This window comes from Eptesicus fuscus, chromosome 6, assembly GCF_027574615.1.
Source record: "Eptesicus fuscus isolate TK198812 chromosome 6, DD_ASM_mEF_20220401, whole genome shotgun sequence".
Lineage (NCBI taxonomy): Eukaryota > Metazoa > Chordata > Mammalia > Chiroptera > Vespertilionidae > Eptesicus > Eptesicus fuscus.
Genome location: NC_072478.1, coordinates 29762944 through 29786695, shown reverse-complemented (window position 1 = coordinate 29786695; position 23752 = coordinate 29762944). Strand labels below are relative to the sequence as shown.

Here is a 23752-nt window from a genome sequence, read left to right as displayed (position 1 = left end):
CATACATTCCCGCAAACAGGCCCTGATCCGACCTGAGGACCCTCCTCTCCTCACCACTGCTCCCCAGAGAGAGTGTGTGAGAGGGCCGTGGCTCCCTGCGGGTGTGGATAGAGGGAGCTGAACTTGCGGGGGATCCACCTCCTGGGGTCGGTGGGTGAGCTGTGGGGGAACAGGGGATCGTAGGTCCCTAGTCAGCCACAACCCCACCACACTCCCTTGAGATGGACTCGGGCGTCCTTGGCAGGAAAGTATTCTCCCTGACCCTCTGGGGAGGGACATGGAATCAGAGACCCAGAGAGGAGGCCCCAGCCCCAACTCGCTAGAGTCTGTCCCCAGACCCCCTCCCGTAGTCCCTGGTAAGTCCGGCCCCCAGGAGGCCGCGCAGAGCGGGGGACCCCAGAAGGCCCACTCTGGCCGGCCTGACGCTCGAGGGGACCCGGGAGGGCGGAGAGCAAGGTGGCGGGAGGCGGCGGCGAGGGGAGTGGGTGGGCGGGGGCGCTGACGTCAGACCCGGGCCCGGCCGTCGGCCGCCGATCCCCCGCCACATCCTGGTGGCCGCGCTCGCAGCCAGGCCAGGCCCTGCGCCGCGCAGCCAGGCAGCCTCGCGCGCAGCCACCGGGGAGCAGGCGGGGGCCATGCAGCGGTCTTGAGCGCGCCGGGCCGGCGCTGAAGAGAGCGCGCGGCGGGCGGGCGGCCCAGCATGGAGCTAAGCCTGGAGAGCCTCGGGGGCCTGCACGGCGTGGCCCACGCGCAGGCGGGCGAGCTGCTGAGCCCGGGCCACGCGCGTTCGGCGGCAACGCAGCACCGCGGTCTGGTGGCACCCGGGCGCCCGGGTCTGGTAGCGGGCATGGCGAGCCTGCTGGACGGCGGCGGCGGCGGCGGTGCCGGGGGCGCGGGCGGCGCGGGTAGCGCGAGCGGCGGCGCCGACTTCCGCGGGGAGCTGGCGGGCCCGCTGCACCCGGCCATGGGCATGGCCTGCGAGGCTCCCGGCCTGGGCGGCACCTACACGACGCTCACGCCCCTGCAGCACCTGCCGCCGCTCGCGGCTGTGGCTGACAAGTTCCACCAGCACGCGGCGGCCGCGGCTGTAGCCGGGGCTCACGGCGGCCACCCCCACGCGCATCCGCACCCGGCGGCCGCGCCGCCCCCGCCACCCCCGCCTCAGCGCCTGGCTGCCAGCGTGAGCGGCAGCTTCACCCTCATGCGCGACGAGCGCGCTGCGCTCGCCTCCGTGGGCCACCTCTACGGGCCCTACGGCAAAGAGCTGCCCGCCATGGGGTCGCCGCTGTCGCCTCTGCCCAACCCGCTGCCACCCGCTCTGCACGGGGCCCCGCAGCCCCAGCCGCCGCCGCCGCCCCCGCCGCTGGCCGCTTACGGCGCTCCGAGCCACCTGGCCGGGGACAAGCTGCTGCCGCCCGCCGCCTTCGAACCGCACGCCGCGCTGCTGGGGCGCGCCGAGGACGCGCTGGCCCGCGGGCTGCCGGGAGGCGGCGGCGGCGGCGGCGCGGGCGGCGGGGGCTCCGCTGGGCTGCTGGCGCCACTGGGCGGGCTGGCGGCGGCCGGGGCGCACGGTCCGCACGCGGGCGGCGGCGGCCCAGGCGGCGGCGGCGGCGGCCCTGGGGCTGGCGCGGCGGCCGAGGAGATCAACACCAAGGAGGTGGCGCAGCGCATCACGGCGGAGCTGAAACGCTACAGCATCCCACAAGCCATCTTCGCGCAGCGCATCCTGTGCCGCTCGCAGGGCACGCTCTCTGACCTGCTGCGCAACCCTAAGCCGTGGAGCAAGCTCAAGTCGGGCCGGGAGACCTTCCGCAGGATGTGGAAGTGGCTGCAGGAGCCCGAGTTCCAGCGTATGTCGGCGCTGCGCCTCGCAGGTAGGAGCACGGCGCGCGCCGCCCGACCCCGGGACGCTGGCTCGGGGCTCCCCAGAACCAAGCAGCCCCCCAGCCGCCTCCCCAAGTCCCGGCCGTACACCCCTCAGGCCAGCTCGGGGAGGTTAGAGCGTGATCTGCGCCCCTGCCCGTCTGTACCGTCGCCAAAAGGGAGAAAAGCGTTGTGCCGCCTCCCCCCGCGCCTCCCATAGCCCTCCGCCCAGCCCGTCCGGGAAGCATCCTGCAGGGTCGATTATTGTGTGTGTGTGTGGGGGGGGGGGGGGGTAAGGGTGCTGTGCCCCGACACGCCGTCGCTGTCAGTTCGGGGTGCCCCTCTCCTCTTCCCGAACAGGCCCTGCGGTGCCTCCAGCCCCGGGGCAGAGAGCTCGGGCTGCACGCTGGGTGAGGGCGCGCTGGCGGCCAGGGCCAGGCTGGTGCTCAGCCCCTGGCCCCAGCGCGCTCATCTTTGTGGTTCAGCCTCTGCGATCGATAGCCCCCTCCCCATCTCCGGCCGCTGGCAAAGGTCACAGGAGAACCGGCGGGGGAGGGGAGGCCCGGGGAACCCTCGTCCTGCGGTCCAGAGGCCTTCACACCCCTGCCTGTCGCCCGCTGGAGCGTTTGCTCTGGGCCTGGATGCACACTCCCCTGCCCGCCTTGCTTTTTTGTTTTTGTTTTTATGTTTCTCTCATTTCTCCCTTCTCTCTGTCGGCGCGACCTGATAGCTATTTATTTTTTGCTTGCTCGCCGTTTTTCTCCCGTCCCGCCTCATTCTTTCTCCTCTCTGTCACTCTTTCTATCTCTCAGCCTCTGTGTCTGTCTCACTCAGCCCCCAGCCCCTCTGGGGACCCTACTCCTGCCCCCAGAGAGGTGGCCTGACCAAGCCTCCTTCTCTCGGGTGCATGTGGGGGTGCAGGAAAGCAGCCCCACTGTCATTTCCAGGGGCCGGGCCTGTGAGGGGTGGTCTTCCCCTGGCCACCCTGGGGAGGGGGCTGCAGATGCTCCAGCCACCGGGACAATGGCTGCCGCAGGCACTGGATCGATGGCTTCTCTGAGCACAGGGGCGAGTGGGGCTGGATGTCGTGGGCCAGGGATTACACTAGGCACCCCTCAAGCAGGGAGGCAGGGGGGTCTTGGCTGTGCCCCTCCCAGACAGGGGGGCTGGGAAGAGGGGGCCTATGTTCCTTCCTCCCCTCCCCCCCCATACTGGACAACTGGGGAGTCTGCACCCATACAGGAGCCTTAGTTTCCCCCTCTGCAGAGTGAGGTGACTAGCTGAGCTGCCTATGGGCTTCCTAGATCCTCCACCTTGGGGAGTGGGGGAATAAACTCTCCTTATGTGGCAGGTGACGGAGTGTGTGGAGAGGTTATTGTGACGTGAGAAATGGTCTCAGGAACCTGCACGGTTTTGTGTAAGGGCGGCACCGGCTCTGCCTTGCTCCCCACGACACATGCAATGACGGGGGGGGGGTGGTATTTGAAGGGGACACTCAGTCATGTCAACACAGCCACAGCCTGCTGTGAACAGAGTAGGTGACATCAGGCAGCAGCGAGCACCGCCCCCCCCCCCCCCATGCTCTGGCCAAAGGTACCTCCCAAATGCATTAGATACTAAGGGGCGCTTGTTAAATGGGCAACACGTGGCGCCTGACATATTGCCACCGTCCACCTCCTCCCCAGAGCCTATATTTTGGGGACATTGTGTTCAACATGGGTGCATCCCAAAGAACACACGCCGCTTTCCATTTTCCTCGCTGTCACGTTATGTAACTACCATGGCCCGTTAGCGGTATCTCAGTCTCATATTTCGGGCCCGAAAGATAGCCCAGGGCCCCAGAAGGACAAAGCGCAGGTGGGAAAGCCCAGTGGAGGGTGCCGCTGCTGGGGGCGGGGGGAGTCGTGGCCGGTGTCCTGACCCGAAGTCTGGGCTACCCTTCCCGCCGCCTGTGAATTACAGATGCGGCACCGAGGCCGCGGGCTGGCCTCCCTGACCAGGCAGCTCCAGCCGCCGCCTCGCCCTCTGAGCCTGGGTGTCCGCTTTGGGGAACTAAGAGCCAGCATGGGGCCCTGAGGGACGCGGGAAGGGTGAGTGCAGGGCCGGACCGCGCTGCGGGGGGTGGGGATAATGAACCGGTCAGCGGGAGTGCCCCTCACTCCGCCCGCCTCGGCCCCCGCGGTGACCCCGCCGACCCTCCCGGTCCGCACGGTCCGCACGCCGGGCCGGGGGCTGCCGCACCTCTGGCGCCCTGGGGGCCGCGGCGGCGCTGGCTGGGCGGTGGGAGGCGGCGGGGGGCTCGGGGTGATTAGCACCGGCCGGCACACAGGCCTTTAGTTCCGGTCGCTGGGCAAATGAAAAGCAGTTAAGTGGCGGCAAATCTCGGCAGTTAGAGGGAGGAGACAGGGCGCACGCCCCTCCTGAAGGTGCGACCCCGCAGGGGGCAGCCCCGTGCGCCTCCAGGGGCCCCCACGCGCTCCTCCTCTGCACCTGTCAAACCCTGGCAGGGAGACCTCTACGCCCTTCCTCTTCCCCGTCCCGGGCCAAGCGAAAGCCGCCCGCCTTCCCCGCGGCCTCCTGGCCCCGGAGCATCGGGAGCTTTGCGCCCAGCCTGGCCCGCGGGCCGGCCCGGCTCAGGGCTGTCGCGTCCGGGTGTCCGATTCCGATACTGCGACCAGGAGAGGAGACAGACACACGCAGAGACACGGAGAGGGAAGAGACAGAGAGAGGTAGGAGAAGCAGAGTGACAAAAACAAAGGACAGGAAGAGGCAGAACTGGAGAGACCAAAAGAGAGAGACCAAGGGTGTGGGGGGAGAGAGAGACCCAGAAAGGGAGGTGAGAGTATGAGGGTCCGGGTTGCAGCTCCTCTGTGTGGGGTGCACAGGGCCGGGGTTCCACCCCCTCCTCTCTCTCTCCCGGATCAGGAGCCGAGGGGGAAGGGTGCTCCCTTTGTTTCTGCAAGGCACCCGAGAAATCTGACCAGGTAGACCTCAGGGTACCCCCACCCCGCTACTCCACCCCCCGCATGCCTTTTCTGCGTGCCTCAGTTTACCCATCTGTAAAGTCTGTGCATTAGGGGAGCCAGGTTCTGGGTCTGACTTTCTTAGATTCTAGGACCCCCCTGTCTCGGCAAGGCCGGTCCTACAGCACCCCCAAACCCACTGCCATGGGGGCCTCACCCCATCCCATCCCAGGGTCCTACGATTTCCGGCAGCTTCTCAGCTGCCTCCTCTTCGAAGCCCGCCCAGCTCCGTCTCCAACAGTAATTATGGGAGAGGGGCTGGGGGAGGGGCAGCAGGCTCCTGGGCAGGGGCGGGGCGGTCGATGAATTCGAATTACCGTCTCTAATTCATCACCGTTGCCGGGGTCGATAGCTTCGGCGGGCTTCAAATATTGTTTAAATTGCAACTCCGGAGGAAAAAAATATTTTTTGTTACTAATCAGAAAAAAAAATATGTGTAAAATAAAATATCAGATGGAGGCAATTGAAAGAAGGGCCCTCTCCGTCCCCTAGGCCCACTGGTGAGTCCAGAGCCCAGAGTCGCTGAGGGATGATAGAGGCCAGAGTGGGAGGGGGCCATTTCTGGAACCAAGTTGCTGATGGGGGCCCGTGCAGTGGTGGCGGACATCAGGGTTGGCGGTGGGTGGGCAGAGCAGTGGTCAGGGTGTGGAGGTCTGGAGGGGGTGGTAAAAATCTAACTTGAACTGCAAGGGGGCCTCCACACCTCTCAGAGCCTGTTCCTGCCCCCTCCCCCAAAGTCATCCCAGCAGAGAGCTTAGATTAGAGACGGGGGACTCACCTGGGCTGCAACACTGACTGATCCTGAGCAGGGTCTGAGCCTCAGTCTCCTCATCTGAGAAATGGGCAGAATCAGATACCAGCTAGCAGGTGCTTGCTGAGGTTAATCTAGTCAAACCTTCTCCCATGGAGATCCTCAGACCCTGCACCCTGAGGCCATGTTGCTTAATCACCCCCTCACACCCACTTCTTATCTTGGGGGGCGTCCCGGTTTCCTTCAGCCACCTGGCTCCGTTGGATCTATGGAGACTAGGCAGGGGCTGCTGGAAAGGGCCTGGAGTCCGGAGGGGACACTATAGGCCTTCACGGGGATGCACAGAGTAGGAGGAATCTGGGTGTGGGGCTGTGTGTGCAGAGCCATATGGGTTCCCCCCAAACCAGCCCCCTACTTCCAGACCACAGAGCTGGGTTGGGCCAGCTCCAGAACACTGCCAGGGTTCGCCCCTAATACAGAGTGGGAGGGAAGAAGAGGAGCTTACTGGGGTGCTGAAGCCCTCCCCCGTCTCTCAGTGCGCCCACCAAGAATGAAAGATGGAATCATCCAGAATGACCTTCTAAGCCAAATGGGGTTATTGTGCCCACTGAGCAGCCAGGGCTGAGAGGAAGGAAGGGATTTGCCAAAGCCACAGACCCAGTGAGAAGTGGCACCAGTTCTGGCATGAGGGTGAGCAGACCCAGCTCCCAGCAGTAAAGGGGGGCCAGGGGTTGCAGCTCCCCAAGTCTGGTGGAGCTGCAAGCCCAGCTTCATCTGCTCAGGCTCCCACCCGCTGCAGAGATGGGAACATTACAGGCAGGTAGCCCAGTGGAGACAAAGGCGGGGGGTGATGCTCAGTGAATTGAGGTGAGGACAGTAGCAAGGCTCTTAAAATCACAACTCGGTGACCCTTGGTCGAGTGGACAGAGGGCGCTGGGGAGGCCTGTGCTCCTCACAGCTCTCCTGAGGGTGGCAGGATTGTGGGCCCACCTGCGCCCATCCCCCAGGGACCAACCAGAGACCCTCAGGGAGTGTGTGTGGGGACCAGGTTCTATTCCTCCCCTGCCCCCTCCAACTCCAAGCCACCAGGATCCCTCCCACCCCCAGGCTTTTCCTGGTGAACCTCCCCCTCCTCCAGGCCACTCCCTCCTGGATGCCTGACCCTCAGGGTGGTCCTGGGCCCAGAGTTGAAAGTCCAGCACTCTCCGAGCCCAGGACCAGCGATAGTCCCTTCCTACCTGAGAGAGAAGTGGATGGTCACCCCCACGTCACAGACAAGCACACAGATGAGTCTGGGGGAGTCCTTTGTAGGGCCAAGGGGCTGGAGCTGACCTTTGGCTTCTTTATCCTGAAGGAATGAAGTCCTAGAACCAACCAAGGCCCCATCATTCTCCTCCTCAATCTTTCCCACTCCTGTGCTTCCTCCCTATCAGCCACCACCACGCTAGTCTGAGTGACCCAGCTCCTGTCACTGCCGCCTCCTTGCTGGTCTCCAGGCTCCGCCCTCACCCCTGGTGTCCTCTCGGCCTCCGCTGGGCTGGCCCCCCGACCTTTGAGGATCACGTTGAAGCTCTTTCCTCCTCTGCTTGGCGTCCTGGCAGTGGCTCCCAGAGCCCCTAAGATGTGAAGCAAGCTCCTGCCACAGCCTTTAAAACCCAAATGTCCTACCCGGGAGTGTGGAAGGGCAGTGCCGGCGAGCGGAACCTGGAAGGCAGGCCGGGAGGGGGAAGCGCAGAGCAGCTGTAAGGACTGAGGCTGGGCCCCTGCAGCGGGTGCCTTTGTATGGAGCCACGAACCTGAGGAGCTCAGGCTGTTTGAATCAAGTTTTTAATTAAATATGGCCCTTGATCAATAAGGAAGGCAGTGCTGGTGGGGGAGGGGAGAGACTGGCCCGGGAGACCCACGTGACCGCCTCCAGTCCCGGAACACCTGCAGCCTCAGTTTCCCTTCTTCCTAGTAGGCATCGATGTGGGTGTGGCTAGGAAACGGGATCTTCCTGCTTCTCGCCCTGTGAACAGATACGGGGGCGGGGGAGGGGGGCGGTGAGGACGCCCCTCAGACCTACGGAGTCTCGCTCCGAAGGCCACAGACTCACCGCAGGTAGAAGGAAGGACAAAGAGAAGGGCCTGGCGCGGCTGGCCAAGGAGCGAGGTGCAGGGACGCAAATGGACGCACCCACATTCACACTAGGACTCGCGTGTCCAGACTCCGCCTCAGGACCCCCACCCACCCTCGGGCCAGGTCTGGCATATTCGAGGCCGCCCGGGTCTGGGGGCGCCAGGAAGAACTCCCCCCAAGACCCGCGCTGGTAACTGGGAGTCATCCATGGGCCCCAGGGTGGGCCCACAGGTCCACTTGGTCCTGGTGTCCGGGCAGGTGCTGTCTGACCCTACGTCCTAGCGCTGAGGGCTCGGGAGGGAGTGGCATCCGCCCACAGAGACCCAAGTGGGTGGCTAGGGACCTGGTTCCGGATCCCCGTGCCACAGCAGGGCCCAGGAGTCTCCAAGCGCCCTTGCGCACCCGCAGGCGTTGGGGCGGATGTCTGTGCCTGTGTCCCTCACGGGGAGAATGCGACCCCGAACGGCCTGGGAAGCCAGCCGCGGCGTCCCGCCAGGGAGGGTCCTCCCCACACCCACCCAAACCCGACAGAATCCAGCGTGCACCCGCCCTCCGCAGTCTGGCAGGACCTTGGGTGCACGCAGCCCGGCCAAGGAGCCGGTCCCTTGCCCTGCACATCCGAGGCCTCGGACCTCAGGGTTATCAGTGCACGCTCCACGGGAGAACCAATCCTCAGCGGGCGCCCGAATCCCGGCGGGGGCGGGGGGGGGGGGGGAACCACAGCCGGCCCGGTGGGAGCCTGGGGCTCGCCTCCTTCCCGGCTGAACTCCCCAGGGCAGCGGTGGTCCTGGTGCGCTGGGCTCTGCACTCCCAGCGGCGGCGTCGCGGGTGAGCCGCGCAGCGGAGGGCTGCGGAGGCGGCGGGGGTCCAGGTAGCGCTCAGGGAGGAGGGCGGGGCGGCGACGGCCTTGGACACGTCGCTTCCCATCCCCCCCATCCCGTGCGCACCTCATTCCCCCCAAATGAAGACTGGACTCCCCAGCCCAGAGGGAGCAGGAGGTGGATAGAGAAAAAGGCTCCCCCCGCCGCACCCCCGCAGTAAAAGCAACGACAAAGCCTCTGCCCTCTCCCTCCACCTTCCTGTCCCCACTTCTTTGAGAATGCTGTAGTGCTTCTTAAAGTTTACACATTCTCCGGGCTCCAGATTTTTTCTTCTTCTACAAAGAGGTTGCACTGAATCCTCTCCTCCTTTTCTTGAAGAAATACGCACACGCACACAACACACACACACACACACACACACACACACACACAACACACACACACACACACACACACACACACACACACACCAGAGAGAGTCCACTCTGTTCCCTTCCAGACACCAGAACATCCCACATCAGGAGAGAGAGCGCCTCCAGGTCGTCCTTGCCGGCTGCCTGGTATCTTCCCTTTGTCCATTTCCTTCTTTCTTCAGCCACCGTCCTGCCCAGTGATTCTTCCTCACCCGGGGCTGTGGTGACTACCACGAGGTGGGCCATTTTGCACGTGCGTTGCTCTGTGCCTTTGCTTCTCAGTTACTGAAATGCTGGGCTCCCCTCACCCCTGGTTTCTGCGTTGGCCTCTCTGCTCTTTTTCTTATTACTGGGTTCTTTCCTGTTATCTTTTTCAAATCCATTTCCAACTGTTGGCTGCTGTGACTTCTCAACATTTAAAAAAAAAAAAAAGCTGTGTATGTGTGTGTGTGGGGTGGGTTGCCCCTTTGTGACTGTGCCTGAGTGGTGGGGGGGGAGTCTCCGAGCAACCCCACACACACACACACACCTGGTGGTGCAACCTCCAGATGAAGGCCCAGGAGAGGTGGCCCAGAGTCCGGTGGAAACACTTATTTTCCTGATAAGTCATTGAAAGGCTCAGAACTAATTTGAAAATGTGGCCATTAAAATCTCATCTGGGGGAGAGGAGGGAGGGAGGGAGGGCCTCTCAGAAGGCTGGCAGAGGTACCTGCTGAGGCTGGGCAGGGAGGTGTAGGCCAAGCTAGCAGGGAGGGAAGGAGAGGCAGAGTGGAGAGGCAGCAGGAACAGAGTGGGGACAGATGAGGGGCTGCCAAGGCCTCCGGGGGTCCTCATCTGAGGGCAGGGGCCTGGCTCAGCACTGACTTTGCCCCCCCACACACACACTCATGGGAACCCCTTTCCCTCAGGGGTGCAGGGTGTGGATAGAGAGGGTGGGCACATGTTCTCCAGGCCCCCCTCAGAGTGAGCTCTGTGTCACCTTGGGCTAGTCACCCACCTCCTCTGGCCTGGGGAGGCCAGCAGAGGATGCTCAGGGCAGCTCAGCCCAGTGGGACAAGCCACAAGGTGAAGGAAGGCATCAATGTTCCCCACATCTGGGGCTGGGCAGCTGGTGGCCAGGGGCGGGACTTGTCGCCAAGGAAACCGGTCATCATCCCAGCCGGAGACTGGGCTCCGTATTGAATTGTCTGCTCCGTGAAGCCAGAGCTGAGCACTGGAGGTGGCCAGAGGGGAGGGGACAGCCAGCTCCAGCTCATGCTCCCACACCCCCACCCTTTCTGCCCCATTTGACAGACACTGGGGCAGGAAGGCTGGGGGTGGGGTGGAGACAAGAATGCTCAGTTGCTGCTTTGGGTGCTGCACAGACAGCACCACACAGAGGGACAAGAACTATCCCTCAGCTGCTCCATCATCAGCTTCAGGGACACCATCCTGTTGTTGTCCTTCCCTGGCAAACCCAGCCTTGGGGGGGGGGGGGGCGGGGGCGGGCAGCTCATCCTCCTAATGCCGCTCTGGCTCATGTCTCTTCTCCTCCCCTTGACTTTACTGCCCCCCCCCCCCACTGTCCCAGACACCCAAGCTCTGTCTCCAGTTCCATCCTCCTTGCCCAGGTCTGTCCCCACGTGGAGGTCTCTCAGAACCCAGGCCTGCTCACATCTTCCCCCCACAAATTCCCCACCCAGACTCCACTTCCCTTCCCCCCACCTCCTGCTGCTCTGAGCGAGGCAGCGGCAGCCCTGTTCTGGAACCAAGATTGGTAAATGTCTGAGGAAGGAAGAAAGAGGCTGCAGGGTCCCATTCATTCAGCACTTACTGCCCAGATCTCATGACCCCTGCACAGAGAGGCCGCTGTCACCCCACTTACAGACAAGGATATCAGGGTCATGGGTCACTGTGTTCACCTGATAAACCAGGAACTGATGTCCATAGAGTGTGTGTCAAGGCCACTTTGCCTGTGGAGCCCAGGCCTGCCATCCCTGCTGACCATGAATGGCCAGGGGGTGAGAGGGCAGCTACCTGGAGCCAGGCAGACAGGAGCTGTGCTGGAGGAGGGGGTCTAGATGGACACAGCCTGCATCGCATGTACTCAGACACAGCGGGCCTCCACCCACCTGATGTCCCAATGTCACACCCCGTTGTATCACATCATACCATTAGGTCTTCACACCGTGTGCCCCAAGGCCAGCTACAAGCCAATGTCACACTGAGCTCTGCAGCCCCTAGGTCTTTCCCACGAGCTCTGGGCCTCTTCCCTCCATCGTCCCTCCAGGTCCCCACGCTGCTGCCCTTCTGTCCTGCCTAGATGACCCCTGTTACCATCCCAGGTTGTCCCAGTTACTCAGAGGCTCACACACGTGTGGACTGGTTGTGTGTGGACACACACCCTGTAGCAAAGTACACCACACACCCATGCCCACATACTGCCCTCCATCCAGCCAGGCCCCTGTGCAGCCCCACACTGTCACACTCAGAGGACCAGGAACAGACAGATGCTTGCACATTCAGTCCGCTCAAGGCCAGGGATAGAAAGGATGAGCAGGAGACGATGAACAAGACCCACTGACCAACCTAGGAGAGGGAGGCAGCGAGGGGAGAAGAGGGGACAGGAGGGGGAAGGGGAAGGGGAAGGGAGACGTAATGGAAGAGGAGCAGGGAGAAGGAGGGGGGGGATGCAGAAGAAGACGGTGTCTTTCAGGAGATGATGGGGGTGAACAGGGTGGATCCCAGCTTCCTGAGGTGCAGACCCGATTCTGCTCAACCCACTGAGGAGGCTGAATCTGGGCTCCCCTTCTCCACCTGCCTGTGAGCAGCCCAGCTGCTCCCTCACTGGCTGGGGAGAGGGTGCTCCCTGCTGAGGGTGCTCCCAGGGGTCCCTCTGGCCCTCCAAGGCAGTGGCCAGCTGGGTCTCCCCTAGCAGGGTCCTGAGTCTGGGCTGAGTCCCCTTACTGTCACACTACCCAAATTGGGGTGTCACCAGGAGCATCAGTCATTGGACAAACACCCAGCCAGCAGCCTCCTGTGGACCGATTCCAGAGGAGGGAGCTGGAGCTCTGATGGGGGTGGGGGAGGGGAAGGTTTTCCTGGGGGAAAGGCCACTGCTACAGGGCTTTGAGGGATGTGTAAGAGTTCTCTGGCTGGGGCAGCCCGACCCCCTGCTCCTGACCTCAGTTTCTCCATCCCTCCTCTCTCCAGTAAGAGTCCAGAAGAGGTGCTGAGGCTTGAGGCCTGTCCTGAAAGGGGCGGGAAACCTCATGTCCTCCCGGACAGTGGGTCCCAGAGCCGAGATCCTCCCAGGGAATCTCAGATAGGAGTTTGGGGTCTCATCCCAGTCCCACCATGGTATTCGGGACTCTTCTAGCTAAATCCCTTTCCACAGCCCAGCAAGATAGAGGCCATGATTAAGACCATTTTTCAGTTGAGGAAACCGACGCTCAGAGAGCTGACATGGCACAATAATCCACCAGATGGTGGGGCCTGGCTCTCTCTTGGGCCCCTGGAGTCCTGGTGGGTGGAGATGGTCTGCTGAGCCCAGCAACTTTCTAGAAAGGCTGGAAGCAGGAAGAGAGAGGAGCTGTGGGGGCAAGTCCCAGAGGGTCTGAAACGAGAGGGCTTTCATCTGGAACTTGAGGGTCCCAGGGTTCACCTCCTTTGCCCCGGCCTGGACGTGGGCCTGCGGCTCTGGCCCGGCCCCTGCTACGTGAGCTGGTGCAGGACGGCTGCCCTCTGCCGGTAGCGTCGGGAACCTCGGGGCAGGTGCTGCAGAAAGGCCCCAGTTAGCGCCCTTCCTGGGTGACGGGCTGGTTTGAGAAAGGGGTTTCCGTCTCTTCTGGGTCTCCTTTAATATCCTCCCAAAGCCTCTGCCCGGGAGCCTGCCCAGACCCTCCTGATGTCCGGCCTCTAAAAAGACTTGGAGCAGAGCGGGAGGCAGGTTGGGGTGGAGCACCGATGTCCTGAGATCCGAGGGTCTCAGATCCAGCGGTTCTTAGCATCAGGCTCTTAGTCCCTGGGGTCACAAAGGGCGGATGGGAGAGAAAGTTGGGACCCAAACCCTCACTAAAGGGGCCTCCGGATAGAGTGGGTGGATCGTTGTAAGTGCTGTGGACAAAAAGATAAAAGTGTGGGCGGGGAGGAGTTGCAGTATTAAATCGAGGGTCAGGGTAGGCCTCACAGAAGAGATGTTGGAGCAAAGACTAGAAGGAAGTGAGAAAGCCCTGAAGAAATGTGGGGGAGAGAGATTCAGGCAGGGGTGACGCCAGTGCAGAGGCTCTGAGGTGGGACCAGGCCAGGGAGGAGACCGATGTGATGTGGAGTGAGGGGCAGCAGTAAGAGATGAGGGGACTGAGTCGCGGGTGGGGGGAAGCTCACTGAAGTGGGGAGAGCTTGGAGCAGCTGATGTTCACTGAAAAACGTCTGAAGGAGGCAGTGCCCCAATTTTGCAAATGGGGAGACTGAGGCCCTGCAAGGGACTGACTTGGCCCAGGGTCCCAGAGCGGGTGTCAGATGCCCCAACTCCCCCAACAAACCCACAAGCCAGCCCTGCTGGTTCCTCCACCAGCTGTTGTGGCAACCACCGTTCGTGGTGAAGGTCTGTGTCTGGGGCCACTCCCTGTCCCCCCACCCCAGGCTGAGTCCCTTTGTGCTGGGCACATTCCAGGTGAACCCTATGGTGGTGTTTGGTGATGTAGCTGAAGATAATGGAGAAGATGGTGGTGGAGGTGCTGGTGGGGTTGATAGTGATGGAGGTGAAGAAAACACAGTAGGTGGATGGTGGTAATAAAAAGGTGAGAGCGATGTAGGGGAGGTGATAGCAGTGCAGGTGATGAAAATGGAGGTAATGCTATTGATAGAGGTGACGGTGGTAATGGTGAAGGTGATGGAGGTGCAGGAGCTGATGGGGTGGAAGGGATACTGATGGTGAAGGAAGTGATGGAGGTGGGAGAGGGATGAAGTACTGATACTGATGGTGGAGGTGGTGGTGGAGAAGTGATGGCAGTGATGGTAGGAGGCATGATGAGGCAGAAGTGTCATTGAAGGTAGAGGAGGTCATGATGGAGGGTGCAATGGAGATAGAAGGGATGCAGGTGGTGGAGGAGGTGAGGGGGGAGAAGATGATGGATGGAGAAGGGATGCAGGTAGAGGAGGTGATGGTAGAGGATATGACGCAGGTGGCAGTTCCCAGTGGAGATCACTGTGGAACGGGTGGCCATCACAATGGCAGCACAATCAGACTGGTGACTGGTGCCCCGGGTGAGTCCAAGACTTCTCCTGTTGGATCTCTGTCCCCTGGCCTGCTTCCTGGTCAGTCATTCTCTCCCAGCCTCCGTTTTTACTTCCGTAAAAGGGGTTCATACCCATGGCCTCTTCCCTTCTTGGGGCTGCCCTGGGCAGCGCAGGAACTGCAGTGGCCTTTAGGCTGTTGGGAAGGATCCTGAGTGCCAGGAAGGATGCTGATGGAGGGGCGTTTGGGGCCACCGGCAGGGGCCTCCAGGCTGGTGGGGGGCCTGTGAGGGATGGAAAGGATGACAAAGCTGCTCAGGGTAAACAGCTCCAACTGGAGCCTGGATCGATTGGGGCTGTGAGGAGCTGTAATTAGACTGAACGCTGGGAAGGAAGGGGGCGGGTGAACGGAGCCTCTTTTTGCTGTGATGGACAAAATGCGGAAGTTTTTTCACAACTCTGTTTCCCCCAGGCCCCTCCCCCAGCCTCTGCACCCATTGGGCACTTGATTGGACAAAGGGGAGATGGGTGGGAAAGGAGTGACCCACGTCTTAGACTCCCTTCCTGTCTGGGCTAGTCAACCCTGGTTCCTGTTCTGTTCTACCCTGCCTGGCTTGCTGGGCAACCTTGGGCAAGTGGCTCACCTTCTCTGAATTCTTAAGGAGAAAAATCCCTGCCTTATGGAATTATTATAGGATTAAAAAATAAGATACATGTAAAGTTCCTGTGAGCTTTCTGAGGAGCATTTGTATCTCTGTAAATGTATGATGAATCTGTGAGTAAATTGCTAAGTGAATGAGTGAGTAAATGAATGGATTGAAGAGACAGGGATTTAAAGACCTGGGGCTGTTTTGACTCTTCCCCCTACCTGGCCTCGCTGCCTGAGACCCAGCTTTCCCTTTGACAGAATGGGAAACCCCCTCCCATGACCCAAGTTCCAAGGAGATGGGAGGTCAAACAGTTCCTTACACTTCCTTCCAAAAAATGAACATTTAAAAAAAAACAAAAAAAGAACAGACCTAGCCAGTTTGGCTCAGTGGATAGAGTGTCGGCCTGCGGACTGAAGGGTCCCGGGTTCAGTTCCGGCCAAGAGCACATGCCCAGGTTGTGGGCTCGATCCCAGTACTGGGTGTGCAGGAGGCAGCCGATCAATGATTCTCTCTTATCATTGATGTTTCTATCTTTCTCTCCCTCTCCCTTCCTCTCTGAAATCAATAAAGAAATATATATATATATTTTAAAAGAACATAAGTTCTTTCTCCTTTGTTTTGTATACAGAAGGCTATGTAGTACCCTATTTATCCCCTGGGTTTGTCTCACCATCTTCCCATATTCATATCACACCCTCTCCCTCTGTCAGCTTTTCAATATAGTTACAAATACATTATTTTGCCAAAATCAATATACAGTATTAACATTATTATGATTTCAGTGAATATCATTGACAACTGGAATACTGGGATTGCATTTCCTTTCCTGTACAACGGTTTGTTTTTCCATAAGTTAATAATTGCCCATCACAAATTCTTCCCACACTCTCCAACAAAATGCAAAAATAATTCAATGGGATTTTCCACACATTTTGGGTCATCTCCCCGACACACTCCGGTGGCGCTCCCGCTCTGATCTGGGCACGGCTCCCCTCTTGCCCTTGGAGCACTTTCCTGCTGTCTTCTAGGCCCTCCCCCCCTCATTCGGGGACCTCTTTTCCCTGTCTCCTGGTTTGAACCACGTTCCTGAATCCCTTCCTTTTTTTTATTTAACTCCTTATTTTGATGGAACACATCCTGCAGTATCTTTCTCAGAAAGATGTTGAATGCCTGACTGTACCTTTATTCCCACCTTCATGCTTGATGCTTGGCAGGCCATACCATTTTATTTATTTATTTTTATACCATTTTAAATGAACATAATTGTCCCTCTGAATTTTAAAGGCATCACTCTACTGTCACTTCATTTTTTAGAAGTCCAAAGCCACACTGAGCCTTAGTCCTTTGGGTGGTATCTTCCTTTCCTCTCTCAGGGCTTTTACAATCTTCTCTTTTTTCTGGGTCACTAACATTTCACAAGGAGGGGCCTTAGGAGTGTCTTCTTTCATTCCTTGAGCTGAGCACTTCATGGGCTCTTTTAAGCTGCACTCTCATGTCCCTCAAACCTGCATTCTTTTCTTCATTATTTATGTGCCACTTTCCTCTATTTTTGGATTGCCTCTTGACCAAATGACAAACCTGCTCAGTTCATCTTCTAACTGGACTATCTTTCCCTTATTTTCCATCCCTGCACCTGCCTTGTCCTGTTTCCAGGGATATTTGCTTAGCTGTGTGTTCCAGTCCTTACGTTGGTTTTATTCCAGCTATTATGTTATATATTTATATTCTAACACATTGTCTGACCCTTCCATGATCCTTTTTATGGAACACCATCCTGTTCCCATTTCATGGATGCAGTATGTTTCTCACACCGCTCTGAGAATATTAATTATGGCTTTCCCTGTTCTGTCTACCAGTATTTCTTTTGAGATCATCATCTCCCTCACCTCCAACCATTCCCCGCCCCCCAATTAGAAACTTGACTAAAATGTCCAGTGAGCTCCAGCCATCACTCTTATTTAGTCATAAAGCCCGAAACAGCCCGTGAGAAGTGTCATGAGTTCCGGGTCAGACGGAGGGAGACAAGGAGTGCAGTGGTGTGTCAGCTTACAGGAGGGAACCTGTTGTCCCTGAGAAGTGAGCCACCGCACCAGGAACATTCGTCTCTGTTTATGGACGCGCGCCGACATTGATCTGGTTCAGACTGTCCTGGAACCAGAAGGAGTGAGCTCCGTGTGAGGTCCCCGCGGGGCTGGCAGTGGAGGTCTGCTGGGACCGCCTGCACCACCGGCCACTGCTGGGGAAGTAGCTGGGGGGGTGGCGTTCACGTGGAGGCAGATGGGGCAGACTCCCCACCGCCTGCAGGCCTGGACTGGTGTGTGGCCGAGGAATTAGGACTCTGACAGCGTCTGCGCTGAAGCTATGAGCATCCCCAGCCCCTGAGTGGAGGTAGCCCACTCAGGCTGACAGAGCCCATTTTTTCCACCCACTGGCCCCTACTGCATTTGAGGAAGGAGTGCCCTCAGGAGCTCGGGGGGGGGGGGGGCGCAGGGAGAGTAGGACCACAGGTGCCAGCTCTGCTCCACACCCCTGAGCTGCTGCTGCTTCACCTTTGCAAGCATCTGCCAGCCTCCGGCAGCCTCCGCAGCCTCTCCCTGCTCTGCACAGGGGGCCCTAGGAGAGGGAGGGGTGGTCCTGCACCCACCCTTACCCCCATCCTCCTCAGACCCTCCCAGCTCCCTGGGGCACTTGAGCAAGGCCAAGCCTGGGTCTCAGCCTGCTGATGGGGTGGCGGGGGGGGGGGGGGGCACAGAGCAGGGGAGGCAGGACAGAGTGGCAGCTCAGATACTGGAATCAGACTGTGGACGCCAATGTTAGCCTCATACCGGGCCCCTGAGGTGGTCAGGCCGCAGGTGACAGCCCAGGGAAGGAGGCATGGACCTTCACAGTCCTTCTGAGAACTGGAGTGCCCCATCGTCCCAGGGGGAGGTTACTGGGATGTGTGACTCACCCCAAGGACCTATTAATTAACTGCTTCTTTTGCCCACCTACAGTGAGCCCAATAATTCAATTTCCAAGTCATTTCCCCCAACATCCCCCAGGTGTGGGCTGCGGGGGGCGGGGGAAGGGGGGAGGGGAGGGGAGAGGAAGGGGAGGGGGAGGGGGAGGGTAGCCACCCCCACCACCACCAATTGTTGTACTCTCCGGGGCGGGGAGCCTTTGGCGGGGGTGGGGCCAGAGGTTTGGGGATCTGAGCTGGGACGGGACTAGCCCGCAGAAGAGGCATTGGAGGGTGGTGCCCCATGTCTGTAGAGCTGTGCTCACACGGTGTCCCCTTCTTTGTCTCCCCGCCACCCTATCCTCCTGCCCCGTGTCCTTGTCCCCTCACCCATGACTGTCTGCCCCCCTTCTTCTGTTTCTGTGTGTCTCTCCCACCTCCTTGCTGCCTCTTGGTCTCTCCCATGTCACCCTGCTGACATCTGTGTGTCTCCCCATGTCTCTCGGTCCTGTCCCCTGCCGTGTCTCCATCCCTCCGTGCTTCCCACGTTTCTGCTCTCCCGCTGTCTCTGCGCGGGGCGGTCTCTTTCCGGTGCTGCCTGTCTCCTCCCACCCGGCCGCGCGGTGGCGCTGTCTCCGCCCGCCCGCCCCCGGCGCCCCGTGGACCGCAGCCTGCAAGCGCAAGGAGCAGGAGCAGCAGAAGGAGCGCGCGCTGCAGCCCAAGAAGCAGCGCCTGGTGTTCACCGACCTGCAGCGCCGCACGCTGATCGCCATCTTTAAGGAGAACAAGCGGCCGTCCAAGGAAATGCAGGTCACCATCTCGCAGCAGCTCGGCCTGGAGCTCAACACCGTCAGCAATTTCTTCATGAACGCGCGGCGCCGCTGCATGAACCGCTGGGCCGAGGAGCCCGGCGCGGCCCCCGGGGGTCCCGCCGGCGCCGCCACCTTCTCCAAGGCGTGAGGCGCCCCAGCTCCGCGCCCTCCCCGCGCCCGCGGTCTGGGCGCTGCCCTCCCGCACCTCCCACCTCACCCAGACGGCCCGGAGACCCGCCCCTGGGGCCACCCGGAGGGGGTGCAGTCCGGGCCTCCCACACCCAGGGAGGGGACGCAGCACACCCCTCAGCCCAAGTGCACAAAAGGGCCCCCCTCCTCCCTCCGTCCCACCCCTCCACCATCCTCACCCCGAGGGGGGGGGTGGCAGAAAGGGGCTCCCCAGCTCCCTCTCAATTGAGGATGCACAGGGGCCTTGGGAAAACCAGGGCTCGCCGCGTCCTCCCCGAAAGCGGGTCAAGAAGCACATACTAGAAGTATAAACCGGGTATTTAAAAAAAGAAAAGGAATTTTCAGAATCATCCCTGCTTAGCCCCAACCCAGACCCCCAGACCGCCCCTTCTAAAGCCGCCATGTCCAGCGAGACCCCTACAGTGCCCCCACCCAACACCAAGACCAACCCCATCGGCTCGCGGACCTGCCACCACAGCCAAGAACCCAGCTGCCCTCCTAGCGGCAGCCGGGATTCCTTGTGCCAAGAATTGCTTGCCTTAAAGTCTGGGAAGGGGCCCTGCAATGGCGACCGCCCAGCACCGATAGGCGAGCACCCTCTCCCACCCCATCCCAGACTGGAGGGGTGGCACTTTCAAACATGCCGGTAAACCCCAGACGCTTCCCCTCCCCCTGCACCCTTCTGTCAGTTCACTTTAGCTGTAGACACCTTGATGAATGACACGCAGGGAGAGACAGACCACAGGAAAGAGAAGAAGACATCCAGATTCCACAGAGAAGGCCCCTGGACAGCGAGAGAGCACCGGAGCTGGGGCCATGGTGTTCCTGTCTACCTGGGACCCTTTGGAAATCACTCGGCGCCTTCCGGCACTTGGGCTGCTGCACTGGGCCTGTAGGGGCAACAGGGGTGGACCTGTGCTTGCCATGTCTCTCTCCACAGAGAAGAAGGTGGAATCTGTTTGCTCCGTTTTTTTGCCAAAAAAAATTTTGACAAGGGGGTAGGAAGGGTCAGAAATGAAGATGAGCGCCACCCTCCTCCCCTGCTCAGCTGGTCCGGGTGACCTCCAAGACTGGCCTGCAGCTGGGTCCCGAGAGCCCACCCCCTCGGGGTTCACGATCCAGAGGCTAGAAGGAACCCTCCCCAGACCTGGTCCTCTGCTGCCTCCCAGCGAGGTGGCCACTGCCCCCCTTGAGAATGCAAGAGACATTTCTAGTGAAATGCCCCTCCCCCTTCCCAGGTAAAGGCTACCTCACTCCAATGTTCATGTCCGTGATTGGAAAAATCACACTGATACCAAAGATTTCCCCCCCCAAGGACTTGTGCTGGTTGTTAGAATTCCCTCGAGTTCGCCTCTGACTGTGTGCTCAAGGGCCTGCCCTGAGCCCTGCCCTTTAGGTACCCCACCCCCCCACCCCCAAAGAGAGTGAAAGAGAGGGAGAGAGGATAGTGAGGTCGATGAGTGCCTTTTTCTTGAACCAAAGATGTGTGTGAAATGTTCTCTTGTCCTTATCGACTCGCTATTGTCCGGGCCTTTTAAGCAGCTGGATCTAAGTGATGCTTCTAAAGCCTTTGGGTGTTGGGGCATTATCCTAAGAATGCCCATTCTGGCTCAGCAGCCAACTCCTTCCCCCAAACACAGGTGGACACAGCCCCTTTTACCCACCCCCACCCCCATCCCCCCACACCCACTAACACCCGGGCCCCACTGGCCGGAGCCCCTGATGGCAGGGACACAGCTTCTTGGACGCTCTGCTGGGCGAGTCACTTGCTCGCCCCGACATTTGAGGCCCAAGGATAAGAGGCCAGGAGCCTCCCGATCTGTCCCCTGCTGGGAATTTAGAAATAGTCTGAGGATCCTTCTGGTTGTAGAACATTCTAGTTACGGTGAACTGTCGTCAGATCAGGTCAAGCCCCACTGACACAGGTCACAGAAGCATCCTCCCATTCCCGGTTCCCTTCCGGACACCTTCCCATCACACACGTGCGCACATGCACACACACACCAGCTCCTGTACCCCCTTCCCCGGTTGGCCAGTCCCCCTCCAGCAGGCCTGCACCCGGCCCTCTCCCCGAGCCCCCTCGGGTCCCACCCCTCCTGTCGCCAACACCCAGCTGGTCATCACAAACCAAAGACCATTCTCCATGCAGGGAACAACACCTCCAGCACAGCTCCTTCGAGCCTTTGACAATTTTCTCTGAAATACCTCAAAATATTTAATGTATAGTTTATGTGATTTAAAAAAAAAATCCTTAGATAGCTTTTGGAATACGTGACTTGAAGCTTTATACCGTAAAATTATAATTTTGCAGACGATGGTATGTCATTTCTTTGACGAGTTCCGTGGGAGACATAGTGAATGTTGGGGCAGCGAAAGCTGGGTGGTCAGAAGAGAAAGACAGAGGGAGCGAGAGCGAGAGACTGAGCTCACAGGACCGAAGGACCAGGCGTTTACAGATTTCTTATTTAAACGAGTCCTTTAGGAAAGAGGAAGAGCGAGAGGAAGAGAGAGAGAGAGAGGGATACTTTTGTGTTCTCTGGTGTGTTCTGCTTCTTGTTTTTGGAGTCGTGTCTCATAAGAGTATTTATTATTCTATGTGGTCTGTGTTCAAATGTAATTTAAGAAAAAAAAGGGAAGAAAATGGAAAAAAAGACGAAATGGAATTTGATTTGATGCATGACTAATGTACTCTTTCTTGATAATGTACTAAGTGGATGGGGTGGGGGGTAGGGACGGGCGCGGGGCCACAGCCCCCAGTCCATGTGCATCCTTGTGTTTTGTGCCCGAGCCGTGCTGTCTGGGCCCCTGTGCACTGCTCTCTGTTGATTTCCCCCTTTCCAGCGGGCGGGCGGTGGGGAGGAAGGAAGAAGGCGGACAGCAGGGCTTAAGCACCCAGACCAGGTTCCCCTCCTGGCACCCACCTGCCCCGCCGGTGCCTGCCGGGTCTCCTGCTCCAGGCTCTTGGGCGCAGGGGGCGGTCACTGCCATCTTGGACCCCCGTTGGTTTCACATTAGCATGAGTTCCCAAGTGTCTTGTTCAGAGGAGAGAGACAATCAATTCGAGCCTTGTCGCCCAGGGCGGTGTGAGGCTGGGGTGTACCCCAACTTCCCGAGATCCTAAGAACCCTCCTGAGACACCCCGCAGCGACCCAGGACAGGCACCTGGCCAGGCTCCACCCAGACACCCCCAGCCTCCTCTGGGCTGGGCCGGCGCACACCTTTCTGTCTGGCCTGGGGGCTCGGGGGTTGCATTTCCTCCTTCCAGCCTGCTTTGGGACCCCACACAACCCCACAGGAAAGAGGACGCCAGCCTGGAACTCCACTTCCGGCACGAGGCCCCACCCTTCCACCAGGATAGCCCACCTTCTAAGACAGGTCCCAGGAAGGGGGGTCCCTCATACCCTGAAGGACAAAAAGCCAGTTTGGAGGATCAGCCCCCCCAAAATGGGGGTGGGGTGCACATGCCCCAGGGCACTGCCACCCAGCCCCTGCGTCAGCTGGAATGTGGGCCGTTTCCACATTCTCTGCCCAAAGCCACACCAGCCCCTCAGATCCTTGGGCTCCTCCTTGTGGCCCCGGCAGACCACGGCCGCCCCCCCAGCCCACCCCCATCCCACGGGTTGGTCTTTGGGTGGATTCCCTCAGCCAGGGGTGAGGGAGAGCCCTGAGTGGAGTGTTCAATCAAGACTGGACACTAGGGCTGTTTTCAGGGGAGACACTCCTGGGGTCATCCAAAGTCCCTCCCAAGGCTAGAGGGGACCCACGCCCTCTTCACCCCACCCTCAGGCGACAGGCTTAAAAGTAAAAAAAAAAAAGAAAAAAAAAAGAATCATCTTCATTGTTAACCATTGCTGTGCTGGATTTGTTGTTTTGTTTTTCTCCAATAAATTATTTTCTAGTCACTCACCTGGGCGTGTGTGTTGGCTGACAGTGTGGAGGTGGCGGGGTGCAGGAGGGGGAGGCAGGGGGCTCACCCGCCATGAAAATGGGGAGGAACAGAGGGGACCAGCCCAGTCCTCTCCGGTGCAAACCCTGCCCTATTCCATGGCCACAGCCATCCCTGGGCCCTCAACCCCACAGGGCGCCACCTTCTGTGGGAGCCTTAAAGCATCAGAGAAAAACTCAAGGCCTTTGAGCCGCCAAGCCTGACCACAGAGATCCTGTTGGGACTTGCATCTGAGGCATCAGTGCCCATTGCGTTCCTGAGCTTGAGTTGTAAGGTGGTCTATTCGAAGGGAAGAAAGCAGGGCAGCCTGGCAGGGGAATAGGCTGGGTTGGTGCCAGAATCGGACCTTATCAACTGCCCTGGGAGGGCCAGCAGGCAGCAGCCAGGGAGCCAGGACTGGTAAGCAGAATCTGCTCAGCACATTTCTCCATTTTGAGAGCAATGAAGTTTTATCTGCATTATCTTCCCCAGGGTGAAGGAGGGAAAATAAACAAATAAATAAAACAAGCTTAACTGCCCTGGCTAGCATGCTCAGTGGTTAGAACGCTGGCCTGCACACTGGAGGGTCATGGGTCAATTCCAGGTCAAGGGCATGTACTCGGGTTGCAGGTTCAATCCCTGCCCAGCCCCTGGGGCAGAGGCAGGGGGCAACCAATCGATGTGTCTCTCTCACAAGGATGTTTCTCTCTCCCTCCCTCCTGTCCTCCCTCCACTCCTTCCACTCTTTCTAAAAATGAATGAAAAAAAAATATCCTCAACAACAAAACAAAGCTTTTCCTGCAAATCTTCCATCTGGCCACTAGAGGTGAGTGTTTTGATTTTTAAAACCAGGAAATCCTTCCAGGATGCATCGCAGAAAGAAGCACAGGAAAAGAGTGACCTCAGGAGCGCTGGGGTCCGATGGACCCTGGTTTATTAGAAAAAGAAAAGGATGTGACGTCCTTTCATAGTGGGGAGGGGGTGCCGTTCCTCCCGAGGCAGGGGTGGCTGCCCCACCAGAGCAGGTGGGAC

At 59.4% G+C, this 23752-nt stretch overlaps 1 protein-coding gene across 1 annotated transcript; it reads left to right on the top strand.

Annotated features, from left to right (window-relative positions):
• Positions 1–700: 700 nt before the first annotated feature.
• ONECUT3 (one cut homeobox 3) lies at positions 701–18754 on the top strand. Its single transcript, XM_028159315.2, has 2 exons — positions 701–1874; positions 18465–18754. The coding sequence occupies exons 1-2, from the start codon at positions 701–703 to the stop codon at positions 18752–18754; spliced, it is 1464 nt and encodes a 487-aa protein (XP_028015116.2).
• The last annotated feature ends 4998 nt before the right edge of the window (positions 18755–23752 follow it).